Source organism: Varanus komodoensis, unplaced genomic scaffold (assembly GCF_004798865.1).
Source record: "Varanus komodoensis strain SLA01 unplaced genomic scaffold, ASM479886v1 scaffold2, whole genome shotgun sequence".
NCBI classification, from domain to species: domain Eukaryota; kingdom Metazoa; phylum Chordata; class Lepidosauria; order Squamata; family Varanidae; genus Varanus; species Varanus komodoensis.
In genome coordinates, this window is record NW_025335568.1 from 39,414,920 (window position 1) to 39,428,209 (window position 13,290).

General features: G+C 39.3%; 1 protein-coding gene across 2 annotated transcripts in view; it reads left to right on the forward strand.

Moving 5' to 3' along the window:
• Positions 1-13,290, forward strand: part of FGF14 (fibroblast growth factor 14) — a 146,622-nt gene that overhangs the window by 21,713 nt on the left and 111,619 nt on the right. For both annotated transcript variants that reach the window (XM_044429399.1, XM_044429401.1), the window contains exon 2: positions 6,908-7,018. In XM_044429399.1, the coding sequence (XP_044285334.1) occupies positions 6,908-7,018 (111 nt within the window). The remainder of the gene's footprint in view (positions 1-6,907; positions 7,019-13,290) is intronic.

Below are 13,290 nucleotides of genomic sequence, written 5' to 3' on the forward strand. Positions count from 1 at the left end.
TAGATTTGCTTCCCCTACCTTTTGGGACAGCATTGGGATCTTGATACGCATAATATCATTAGTAAAATGTTTCCATTTATAATAGTTTCTGTCTGTCCAGACCATATATTCTCCTTACGTTCAGCCTTTTCTTTTGGAAAGGTCAGTCTATTCTCATTTTACTGTCCATGTGCCTTTTTCAAAAGGGCACAAACAGAAGGGAAATGTAATATGTGTATGAAACTGGCAGCCATATAATTTGGATTTTTACACTAAAGTTGGATCTACACATGAACAGTAAATTATTTCATAATACTAATGTTAAAAGCAACCTTTCCAATCTACCATTGAACAGCTTTCAGTAATGGGAGGTATTCCTTTTTGATGGTTAATGCTAAAACATTCCAAATAGTTTATCACCACTAGCTGGCTAGCAGGGATATTATCCAAAATGCCACATGGCAGGTGTGGCAATGAGAAGATGGGATTTTACTTGACGAGATCTCAGTTCATATGGAAAATTTAACAAAAAGCAGTTCAGCATTCCGTTCTCTTATGGGAATAAACTAGGCAATACAATGGTCATTCTCAGAAGGAGGCCTTCCCTTTGGTATGTGTAAAAATCCAGCTGCTGAATTCAAATCCTCTTTCTCTGTAGATGAAAACACTGTACTTGGCAAGAGTATATAATTTATTTTAATAGATTGAATTACACATGGTGATGGCAGGAGGAGATGAAGAACAGTTGGCGTGTTCTGCCAAAATAGGTTGTAAGACAGACTGAGAAATCCTTGCATTTTGGTACAGTGCTCAGTTGAACAACACTGTCTACCTTAGTTGCCCTTTGACTCCAGTGTGTGGCTTATATTGCAAATTCCTGGTCAACCAGTTAGTAAGCAAGTAGTTTGTTTTGTTTCTGGCCTGATTATTGAGAATGCAAATCATTTCTTCCGTATGTAAGTTTTGTTTCTGCCTGTCAATAGAAGCAAATGTAAAACGCCTGCAGCCAATGTTTCTTTTCCATATTTTGTGCAGTCCACATATTAAGGAGAAATAGGACCACATGCAGTGAGCTACATTCTGTGAATATGCCAGCAGCATTTTGGAGTGACTGCTTCTGCATATCTAACAAGAAAGATTTTGTGTGCTTCTATGCATTCTGGCAAGGAGTAAATGAAGTTAATAACAAGTTAAGGAACCCTGCCACTCTGTATTATAGAAGAAGCTTCCTCTACATAACAATATAACACTGGCTGGGGTTGAGAATGTTGTATTTAGCATTGCAAATTAGGCTGCTGTCCTTTCCCTACTGAGCTGCTCACTGATGATCTGGAATACCTTATTTTCTATGGAATTTTCCCAGGTGCTTTACCAATTAAAATTCTAAGGGGACTTCTGAAAGACTGTAGTCAAATGAATTACATTAGTTTGTTTTATAGTTAAAATTGCCAGGTGCAAAATAGAGCCAACCTTTTCTAGTCTGCAGACTTCCATTTTCACTTTACTCCTCACCTGAAGCTTTGGGATAAATCCTTGATTTATGGGAAGTGATACAGAACTGGCACAGAGATGAATGCTGTATAAAAATGATGACAATCACTACCTTATATAAAAGAGTGAGCCACATGAATTACTGTTACCTGGCCAGATACTGGTGCTTTTACATATGGCAAGCCTTTTTATCCTACTGTCCTTTTCTATTTTCTATTCTCCTGTTACAGAAGGCATGTCTGTAATCTAGTGATCTGTGGATGCTTCCAATTTGTAATCACAGTAATGCAGATTGGCTAGATGTTTTACAATTTAGAGGAAAGTTGGCAAATGGCTCGGTCATTCTGCTATGTCTCTGTCCTTTCTGGATTTGACAAGTTAAAATGGGTTACATGATCCAATTTTCATGGAGTTCATGCATGGCCATTTTGTAATCACAGACCTCAACCACTGATGAAGAGATTGAGTTACTGGTTTCTGTCTTTCTTAGAAAGCTGCAGGATAATATTCAATTCTCTAGGAAGTAGCAAGTGTGGGGAAGGGAACAGAAGATGGCACAGAGACTGGATTTACACAATCGTGGCAGCCCACTTTGGCTTACGGAAGTCCTGCAGGGTTGAGATTGCATGTTCATGACCATTTTGAATGTGCAGCCACCACTGAGGAGTTATCATGGTCTGTTGCATTGTCTGGATTCAGCCAAGAAAGAATATTTTATAGTTAATCCACCTTCTAATAACTCATGATCTGTTCAAGAGTTTTTCCTTTAGTGTTCAAAGAATAAAGCTTGATAAACATAGGTGTGTGAAAATTGCTGTAGTTACCCTTTAATTATGAACACATGATTTAAGAACATGTATTTTACTACAGTCCTTTCATGTTACACTGCCAGTACTGGCCTTAGACTTTTTCATTTAATACAAATCAAAATTATCCCCAGCTTCTTGAATTTCATTTTTTGTTTTGTTTTGGAAAGCACATAAACACATACAGAATTGTTTTATTTAATATGAATCTCCAAACATGACAGTAGCTTCCTTTTATCAGCTGTTGCTTGGCATCATGTTTCCATGTTTTTCTACTGAAATACATGCAAATCTTACTTGTCCCTCAGTAGGATGCACCTTGCAGTTCCTGGTTAAAATTTTTTTCCTGCCCTTCAGCTATAGTTCAGAAGACATGAAAAACTGTGGCCGTGTGAAGAAAATTAGCTTAATTGTGAAAACAAATAAAAAGGAAGAGAGAGTGATTTGCCCTGGTGCAACAATACCATTGCCCTTAGCTTGCTTCTGAATGTCTCATGGAAAGAGGCAGCTTGACTGTATGCAGGTTGATAATTTCCCAGAACAAAAACTAGGAGAGAGGCACAACCCCCCAATTCCCAAACAAAGGTTATAAAGACTGCCAGTGCTTAAAATATATTGCAGTCCTGCATCTTTCAGAACATGAAGTTCCTTCTTCAGTTTCAGAGATTAACATTGGATGACCCCAACAACTGAGCTATGGGGTTCTGCAGGGTAACATCCTGTCTCCAGTGTTGTTTCCATCTATATGAAGCCATTGGGAGCAAGGGATTTGGAGCCAAGTGTCATCAGTATGCTGATGACATACAGTTCTATTTTCTTGTGACAGCTTAATCAGGAATGGCTGTACAAGTCCTAGGTGAGTGTCTGGACTCAATGATGGACTGGATATGGGCCAAAAACCAGAATCAGAAAGTGACAGAAACCTTGTGGGTGAATGGTTCCTGAGTCTAGAAATAGGCTGATTACCTGTTCTTCTGAAAGATTAACTCTGTTGTCCAGGGGTACTTCTAGATCCATCAGTGTCCTTGGGGTCCCAAGTGACTGCAGTTGGTTCCTCAGCTATGGCCTCTCCTGGACAGGGATAGCTTGGCCACAGTGCTTCTGTGAAAGCTGGAGCTAATGCAGAATGCACCAGCGAGCTGTTGTTAGGAGTTTCCCCTTTTCAGCATGCAGCTGTCCTGGTTGCCAATCAACTTCTAGCCCAAGTTTTAAGTTCTAGTACTAGTGTACAAAGCCCTGAACAACTTGGGACCAGAACACCTGAGACAACACCTTAGAGATCAGAGAAGAGTAGATTTGGAAAGGGCCATCAGGTCCAACCCCCTGCTCAGTGCAGGACTCCCAAGTTAAATGGTGCCTCTCAGATATCCAGTTGCATCATGAAAGCCTCTCTGTTGGAGAGCCCACAGCCTTCTTGGGCAATTGGTTCCATTGTCATATTGCTCTAACAGTCAGGAATTTTTTTCCTGATATCTAGCTGGAACCTGGTTTCCTGTAACTTGAGCCCATTGTTCTGTGTCCTGCACTCTGGGATGATTGAGAAGAGATCCTGTCCTTCCTATTTGTGACAGACTTTCAGGTGCTTGTAGAGTACCATTATATCTTCCCTTAGTCTTCTTTTCTCAAACTTAAACATGCCCATTTTTTCCCAATCTCTCTTCATACAGCTTTGTTTCCAGTCCCTGGATCAGCCTTGTTGCCCTCCTCTGGACCCTTTCCAGCTTGCTGCATCTTTTTTAAACTGTGGTGCCCAGAAGTGGATACAGTTGTCCAAATGCAGCCTAATCAGTAAAGGGGAACTAGTACTTCATGGGATTTGGAAGTGATACTTCTATTAATGCAGTCTAAGAGGGCATTTGCCCTTTCTGTGGCCACATCAAATTGTTGACTCATATTCAGCTTCAGGCTGCTTCTCACCTGCAGTATTGTTGAGCCAAGTATTTGTAACATTGTGTTTGGTTTCTTTTTCCTATGTGCAGAACCTGCTATTTCTCCTGACTAAATTTCATTCTGTTGTTCTCTGGTCAGGGCTCCAACCTGTCAAGATCACCTTGAATCTTCTTTCTGCCTTCCATGATTACAGCTATCCCACCCAGTTTTGTGTCATCTACAAATTTGATAATAATTCCCTGCATTTCCTAATCTGAATCATTAGTAAGAATTGCCCAGAACTGAATCTTGCAGTACCCCACTTGTTAACCCCTCTTTAGTTTGAGGAGGTGCCATTGATGAGCACTCTTTGAGTCTGGTTCTGTAGTCAACAGCAGATCCACCTGATAATTGTTCCATCTAGCCCACTTTTAGCCAACTTGCTAGCTGGGATATCTTTCTTGCCGGCCTGAATAATCAGTGAGATCACCAGAGAACATTTTCCTGGTGCTTCCACATGTACCCATGGCCCAGCTGGAGTCCACCAAGAGAAGCCTTCAGTAGCCACATTTCTATGGAATTCCCTGCCTCTGAATGTCAGGCAGGCACCAATACTATGATGTTTTCAACTCCTGTCGAAGGCACTTTCCTTGCTGACCAGCTATGGCTTTAATGCTATCTTGTTTTTTAATGTATTGCTTTTATTTCTTTATCTGTTTTAGTTTTGTGCTGTCCACCATTCCAGAATCTGCCTAGTTCTAGAGTGATATACAAATACTGTAAATAAAGAAGTAAATAAAGAAATAATAGCAAAACTGGGAAGCAAGAAAATAGCCACTAAGCTTGCTTCAGTTTGTTTTCAGACTATGAAAGTTTAAGACTGCTTTTAAAGAAGGAACTTGCGCTTATAAAACAGACTGGGCTTCCACACTTTTTCAAGCTGGCAAGAAACATTTTGGAACACGGTGACCTTTGAGAAGGACTTCATGTACTTGGCATGAGAAAGGTTCCTGGTTCAGCCCCTGGAATTTCCAGGCAGGGGAGTTGACAATATTGACCTAGGTAATGCTTCAAATGAGCCAGATATGGAGGTATAAAAGATTATAAAACTGTGATAGATTCATGTGGTGTGACTTCCTGAATGGTGTACATAGATAAGTGGTAATTTACTTAGATGCAAATAAAATTTTAAACAATGGGATCTACTTTTGAATAAACACCATCAGGTTTTAAACCTAAGTCATTCATCTTTGTTAATATTTCCTTTCACTTGCGTGCATGAAAAGAAATATCATGTGCTTTAGTACTGGTCTGTACTATTGGTCCCTCATTTTAGTAACCAAATGAACCCTACTTGAAACAGTACTTCCCTTTATGTTTCCTTGTTCAAAAATGGCTTTTACAACTGCTTAAATGTCATATTTAAGTATTTCTAAAAGTGCAAGGTTGAAGGGTTAGTTTTTGAAGTGCACCCAATGAGTTCTGCGTATACAAGCATCTCCCGCTGTCTAGACAAAACCTTGCATTAGAAAAGATAGTGGTGCACAAGTTGTAGCCCTCTAGATATTTTGTGTCCACAGTTCACATCAGTCTTAGCTAGCTTAGCCATTGGTGAGGGAAGGTGGGAGTAGTAGGACAAAACAAGGTTCACAAGGTATTGCACAATCCCTTGGTAAAAGAGAAAAAATTAGTAGAAAGAACTGTAAAAGGAGAAGTTGGATCCTGTGCATATTTCCTGCTATTATAGGACAGGATTAGAACAAGGACAAGTGGATGGTTGGAACAATTGTTGAAAGACAGAAAAAAAGGGTGAGGGAGAGGAAGGATTGACTTTATGTTGAAAAATGGAGATGAGTATTACAATGGCGTATACGAGTAAAAAGCTTGTTTATGCTTTGAAGAAATAACATTTCTATTTTGGTGTTGTTGGAAATGCTTCCAGTATTTTAGCACTGCTGTTTTTTAAGCGTCTGTTTTTCCCTCCTTGCTAAGTGGTTATGCATAGTCAGTCTGTTCCAGGTGTTAGTCATCATCATGTCTCATGCCCCCAAAGACCAAACAATTAGCTGTGTGCTTCCGTGGTCTTAACAGATAGTTCCAATGAAATATAGCTCACTTTCTTGTTTGATTCTGTGTGGGCAACACAGAATATATCGTAAATTACTGTGATGTTTGTCACTGTGGGGCATGAACAAAATGTACAAGAACAAACATTTTGGGCTGTAACTAAAAATTAAGAAAGCACAGCAATATTAGCATATAGGCAATTACTTATCTGAAGCTCTTATCAGCTCACTGGAATATTAATTTTAACTGGCAGAAGAAAGGGATCTTAAAAGCTTCTATGCTGAAGATTATATGGAACTAGTTTTCGTAGTAAAGAAATATTAAAACATTGTAATGAATTCTAGCAAAAACAACGAAGAGTATTGTACCACCTAACAGATGCATGCGTTCTTGTGTAACTGTTCATGGACACTTGATGCAAAAGTTTATGCAAGAATAAAATTGTCAGTGATTAAGTGTCACAAGAGTCTTGCTATTGAAAAGCTGGCCATCCATGACTTCTGATACAGGTATTGGTTTTTGTTGCTTATCTTTCTAATTCCTTGAAAGCAACATGGTAGCTGCTGTCCAATTAGGTATTTGTAGTAACTTAAAGGAAGCTGTGTTGCTACTATAGATTTCCTTCTCAAAGAAAGACATAGGGATATCTCATGAAATTTCTGTGAGGCCAGTGACAAAATCTGTTTGTCTTTCAGATCCCCAGCTCAAGGGCATAGTGACCAGGTTATATTGCAGGCAAGGCTACTACTTGCAAATGCACCCTGATGGAAGTCTGGATGGAACCAAGGATGACAGCAGTAATTCTAGTAAGTGATTTTTCTAGGAAATGATTCTCCATTCTTGTACAAGTTCTGGAGTTAGCCATTTCATGATGTGTGCGTATGCGTCATGGCTGTCTTTTTAATGATTTTTGTTGTTTTCCAATGTTCATTTTGGGAAAACAGGAAAAATAGCCTGTTTCATGAATGTGATTAAGAGGACACATCTGATTTCTAGAAAATACTGATGCTCTTATTCAGTGCTTAAGACCTGCTCATATTAAACAATCTGGGTTCAAATATGTATGTGCACTTGCTAATTTGATAAGAACTCTGTCTCTGCTACCTTGTTGCTTTAGGGTCTAGTCATATTTGGTAATGGACTTTGGAATGTTCTCCCCAGAAAGGTTCACCTGGTACCTTCTCTGTCTTCTCTTAGGGACCAGGTGAAGACCTTTTTATTCTGACAGTGTTTTAATTTCTAATTTGTTTTAGGTAGCATTTTAACTGTGAATTATGTTATCAGTTCTTCACATTTTACGTTGGTTTTAATGGTTATTATTTGTAATTTCTGTTTTTATACTACATTTTATTCTGTATTTTTGTTGCTGTAACCCACCCAGGGAACCATATGGCTAATGGGGCAGGTTAGCAATCTAATGCATAAATAATTGAATAAAGGGTAGCTTCCCTGAGGCACTAAATGTAATGGCCCTTTAAGGATTATTCTAAAAGCGACAATAAAGTATTCCAGGGACAATATTGCTATTTGACAGAGGGTTATTTTAATATTTCATGGCTATGTCATCCCCTGTCAGAATTTGGCAATGGATTCAAGGGTTTGTAAGCACAATTTTGATGTTGGTTGACTGAAATTTGCTGCATTCCTAAAGAATTCTGCCATGGGGAGGGGAACACATCTCAAGCTGCCATGATTTCAGCCTTGAAACAGCTGTGCAGTCCTGTAGCTTGGTCCACAGCTCTCTGGCCCTGAGTACACGAAAGCCATTTCAGTTCCTAAGTACAGAGTGACCAAATCTCATGACAGCTGAGTGAGCCTCCAGGGATACGTCTATTTTCCCAGCCCAGTTTTGTATTCATTTCCTGCTTTGGGGTATTAATAGAGGCATCTGACTGGTCATTGTTAGCAACAGATTCCTGGTTCAGTTGACTGCTCATTCCATTCATGTTTTTATGTACATATGTTACTGTGTGAGCAGGGGCTTAGGATGGATTAAGGATCTATACAAGTCATTCATACCCAAGGCCAGCAAGCATTCCTCTATGAGTGAGGCTCAAAGAGTGGCTTGTTCACCATGCATTAGGCTAGAGAAATTCCCAAAGTCTTGCTCCATTCTTTGCTTCCCAGTGAAAGACTTTTTGCTTGACTCCCAAACTTTGTTAAGGTCATGCTAATGCCATCGACTCACACCTATGCTTAGAGACCTATAGTAGACACAAATGGTGCAGTAAAATGAAGCTTTCCTCCATTGTTTTGAGTACACATATTCTTGAAATCTGATATCTTTCTTAAATCATTTCATTAAAATTGTTCATTTAAATAAGCTAGAATGAAGTTTGAATCATAGAAAACTATAAGGCCTTTGAGTGCAACCCTCTGCTCATAGTAAGGCTCCAAGTTAATGCATCCTTAACAGATGACTGACGAGGTACCTCTTTAATGCCTCCCGTGTGGGAGAGCCCATGAACCCCACATCAGTCTAACTATCAGGAGGTTTTTCCTGATGTTCAGCTAGAATCTGACTTCCTGTAACATGAGCCTGTTATTCTTTGTCCTGCACCCTGGAATGATCAAGAAGAGCTCCTGGCCTTCCTCTGTGTGACAACCTTTCGAGTATTTGAAAAATGCTAGCATATCTCCCCTCATTCTTCCCTCCTGCAAGTTGAACACGCCTGGTTTTTCATTCTCTCCTCATAGGGATTTATTTCCAGACCACTGATTATCTTTGTTACCCTTCTCTGAGCCGACTCCAGCTTGTCTACATCCTTCTTGAAGTGTGTGTGATGCTTGGAAGTGGCCACAGTACTCAAGATGGGGCCTAACTTGTTTCAAATAGAAGGAAACAAGTGCATCGTGTCATTTGGAGCTATGTTTCTGTTGATGCAGCCCACGATGGCATGTGCTCTTTTTGTTGCCACTTCACATCGTTGGCTCACGTGCAGCTTGTGATCTGCGGCATTTGCAAACCGTTCCCACTTGCAGCATTGTTGAACCAAGTGTTCTTCATGTTGCAACGGCATTTGGTTAACTCTGCATTATGAAACAAACACGTAAGATCTGTGCCATATTTCCTGGCGTTTCATGCAGTTATGGTTGACCACAGAAGCAGCGAGACTGGAATGGCAATTAGTTTCAGCCCAGCCCAGAGTCTTGAAAAAAAAGTGGAGTGGGGAGAAGAGAGGCATGCCTCTTAAAAGGCACTCTGGGCAACTATTTCCTTCTTGTTCCACCCCCCCAACCCCCACCTCAAAAAAGTTGATTTGGAAAGTATTTACTTTTTTTACTTTTTTTGGATTTATATCCTGCCTTTTTCCTACAAAGGACTCAAGGCAGCTTACATCATTCCCCTCCTCCATCTTATCCCCACAACAACAACCCTGTGAGGTAGGCTGGGCTGAGAGTCTGTGACTGGCCCAAAGTCACCCAGTTGGCTCCATGGCTGAGTGGGGACTCGAACCCAAATCCTCTGAGTCCCAGTCCCATGCTCTTCACCACTACACCACACTGGCTCTCAAAGTATGTCAAATCCTGACCTCTGCTGTATTTGTTTTGGTGTACTGTGCCTGCTTCTGTAACAAATTATCCAAGGACTCTGTGCAGAGTTATGTAGTTTCATTTTATTTGTCATTAGGTAAGATTCAACTTGTTTACTGTGTTAGAAACTTGATGGGTGGCAGTCCTGCTCACTCCTCCATGTCTCATTTTGTGTTTTGAAAAGAAGATTTCCTAAAATACCATCCTTAATGCTCCCCTTTTGGTCTGATAAAATTACTGCTTCGATGTATTTCCATGGGTTACCCAAGATTTGGACTATGACTGTCCCTGGTGATACATTAGAATGGCAAGCAGATTGGGGAAAAGTGTATTTAAGGCAGGGCTATCTCAAAAAGGTACTGTCCTCTGTATCCACAAACCATTGCATTTTCTTGGGATCTGAAGGGAGGAAAGGAGAGCAAGGCACTGTATCGATAGGCAGATAGATGGATAGCTTGCTTTACAGTCACCCTAGCATACATCCACATAAACAGGTAGAGTTCAAATACTGATTCTGAACAATCTCATGTTTTACTGACAGTATTTGGTGTGGTGGTTGAATGACTCTTCCCTGAATTTATTTAGGATTAATCACTTGAAATGCCGACTATTAAAACATCTAACCTCTGATTGAACAAATGGTTAAAATGCTGTTTATCTTCCGAGATTCTGCAACCTACTCCATTCTCTGTCAGCTTCGAAAATCAAATTCCTATAATGTAAAATCTTTAACTGTAATAGCTGCCTTTAAACTCCCAGTCCATGTTCTTCCATAGTTGTCTTCCAGTCCCATAAAGGATCAATGAAGGCACTTAATTTACTCTAAATATTATTTATTTATTTATTTATTTATTTAAAACATTTCTATGCCGCCCCATTCGCCGAAGCCTCAGGGCGGCTCACAACATAAAATTAAAATATAATACATTCAAAATATAAAACAAATTGACAATATAAAATAAGTCGCCCTGGCCAGATAAAATAAGCAAATAATATTAACAATTAAAATGACGTTTAAATAAAAAGGTCTTTTTGTGTGACTGTCATTGGTTTGTTTTTCTCCCTGACAGGTAGCTTGAATCACATCAGTCTCTTAAGATGAGCGATAGTGAACAGCTCCAAAAAGCACAGTAGGGCCAATACTTTTGTTTGGACTAGCCAAAATATCTTAAAGGAGAGAAGTTTGGTAAATAAGAGGTGTGAGGCAAAGGAAAACAAGTGTTAAAAACTATAAAGTTTTAAAGTTTGCATCACTCAGAGTCCTTAAGCTAATGTCTAGGAAGACCTAGTTGCAATATGAAACACACCTAGACACATATGCAAACACACAGGCCATGAGAAGAAAAATCCAGAGATCTAGAAATCCAAGTGTCCAGGATCTTAAGATCTCCACTTGGTGGCACAAGATGCAGATACAATTGAGATATACTAAAGACTATAAAGCGTGGGGCTTTTATAAGGATTTAACAGCATTTGATCAAGTGATGCTTAAATCAGATGAGAAAATGATGAAAAGACTATATAATTTCTTACTTGATAGGAGAATGGAAGATGAACAGGTTAAGGAAACCATGATAACGTGGGCACAAAACTTTGGATATAATATTGAATTAGAAAAATGGCAAAAGCTGTGGGAGAGAAATATTAAGGTAACATTAGCAACTTCGTATAAAGAAAACTTGTATAAAATGTTTTATAGATGGTATCTGTCGTCAAATAGATTAGCTAAGATGTTTCCAAATATGTCAAATGGATGTTGGAAATGTAAACATAAATTGGGTACTTTTTATCATATGTGGTGGACTTGCGATAATGCAAAGAAGTATTGGATTAAAATACATAAATGGCTTGAGGAAATGTTACAAAAACCTTTAGCTTTTAAACCTGAAGTCTTCTTATTAGGCATTATACCTGTGGACATTAGTAAACAAGAAATGAATTTGATTTTACATGTAATTACTTCGGCGAGGATTGCATTTGCTCAACACTGGAAAAGTGAAGAACTACCCACTGACAAACTGATTCTAAAAAAGATCTTGGACTGTGCAGAAATGGATAGATTGACTTTATCATTGAAGGAGAAAGAAGATACTGATTTCTATCAAACTTGGGCCTCTTTTTATTATTGGCTAGAGAAACGGGACTTCGTATAGATTTAAATATGTTTTTAAGTTATCATAAATGAAAAAAAATGTGGGGGCTGACCCAGCAGGCCCGATGTTTTTGATGATTGATGTTGTTTTTAGTTCTCCTTTGCTTTTAGGATTATAATTCCAAATAAAACCAGGCTTTATGCCAGGTTTTGCAAGCTTTTGAACAGGGCAACTTCAGACACCTATGAAATGATTACAAAAGCAGGGGGTTTCTTACCTTTTCCCCTGCAGGGGGAGGCACTGCTGTGTGCTAGGAAGCCGCATGGCAAGAGCAGCATGGGTAGTTTACTAGAAACCGTGGGACTTCTGATTTATGCGCATAATAAAAACTTTGGCGCAAAAAAAGATCTCCAAATCTCTTTATCAGGCGAGATGTTTCAAAAAGCAGACTGGCCAAGCCTTTTGATGGTGAAGAGATTTGGCTTAATAAAGTTATTACTGGAATAACAGTTCAGCCAGCAGTTTCGTGGTCCTGTCTGCACCTTAAATGTACCATGTTTCCCTTGCCACAAGGTGTGCTGTACCCTGCATGACCACATGATTTCTGTGAGAAGATATTCCCAATGTGCATTTTAGGTCTACCAAGGTAGATTTTGAAATTACTAAAATAGCTGCCTTGTGTAGTTGAGTCTATGCTGCAAGCTGTTCAGGAGAATCAGCTTGCTGAGCAAATCATGGGATTCTCCTGACATCTCTACCCAAACCTGGAAAAAGAGTGAGTAATTACAGTGATAAGGAGAAATATTTCTCTTTGAGGTGGTAAGTTTCTGCACTGCGCACTCAGCTTGACCCAAGGAGTTGCTATAGGGTGCTAGTTTAAGTAGCTGAGTTTAAGTAACATCAGGCCCACTGATGTTCTCAAAGATGAATGTTACATGTTAGTTCTTCTGAAGCTATGTTGTGTTGCCCTGTGTTGTTGGACTACTCCGTACATGATCATTGGCTATGTTGATAGGGAAAAATGAAAGTTGTATTTTAACACCTGCACATTCAAGTTTGGGAAAAGGCACTTTGAAGACTTAGAGGTTTTAGATTTTAGACAGGTTTGGGAAAGAATGATGAACAGTCAAGGGTTTAATTTTTCTAGTTTGTTGTAATACAGGTTTAAATTATGGATGCATTCACACATGACCAAATATAATCATATGACTGAAAAGTGTACACATTTATTCATTTTGGTCTAGAAGCCAGTCTGGATCTAACTTAATATAAGTAGATCTTAATATAAGTAGATACAGGTTCTACTTAATATAAGTAGAAATGGTTTCATATCATTTAAAGCTGCTACTACGGATAAGACAGAAGAAGAGTTGTGCTGGATCAGACCAAAGGCCTGTCTAATCCAGCGTTTTGTTTCTACAATGGCCATTCAGATGCCAATGGGAAGCCTG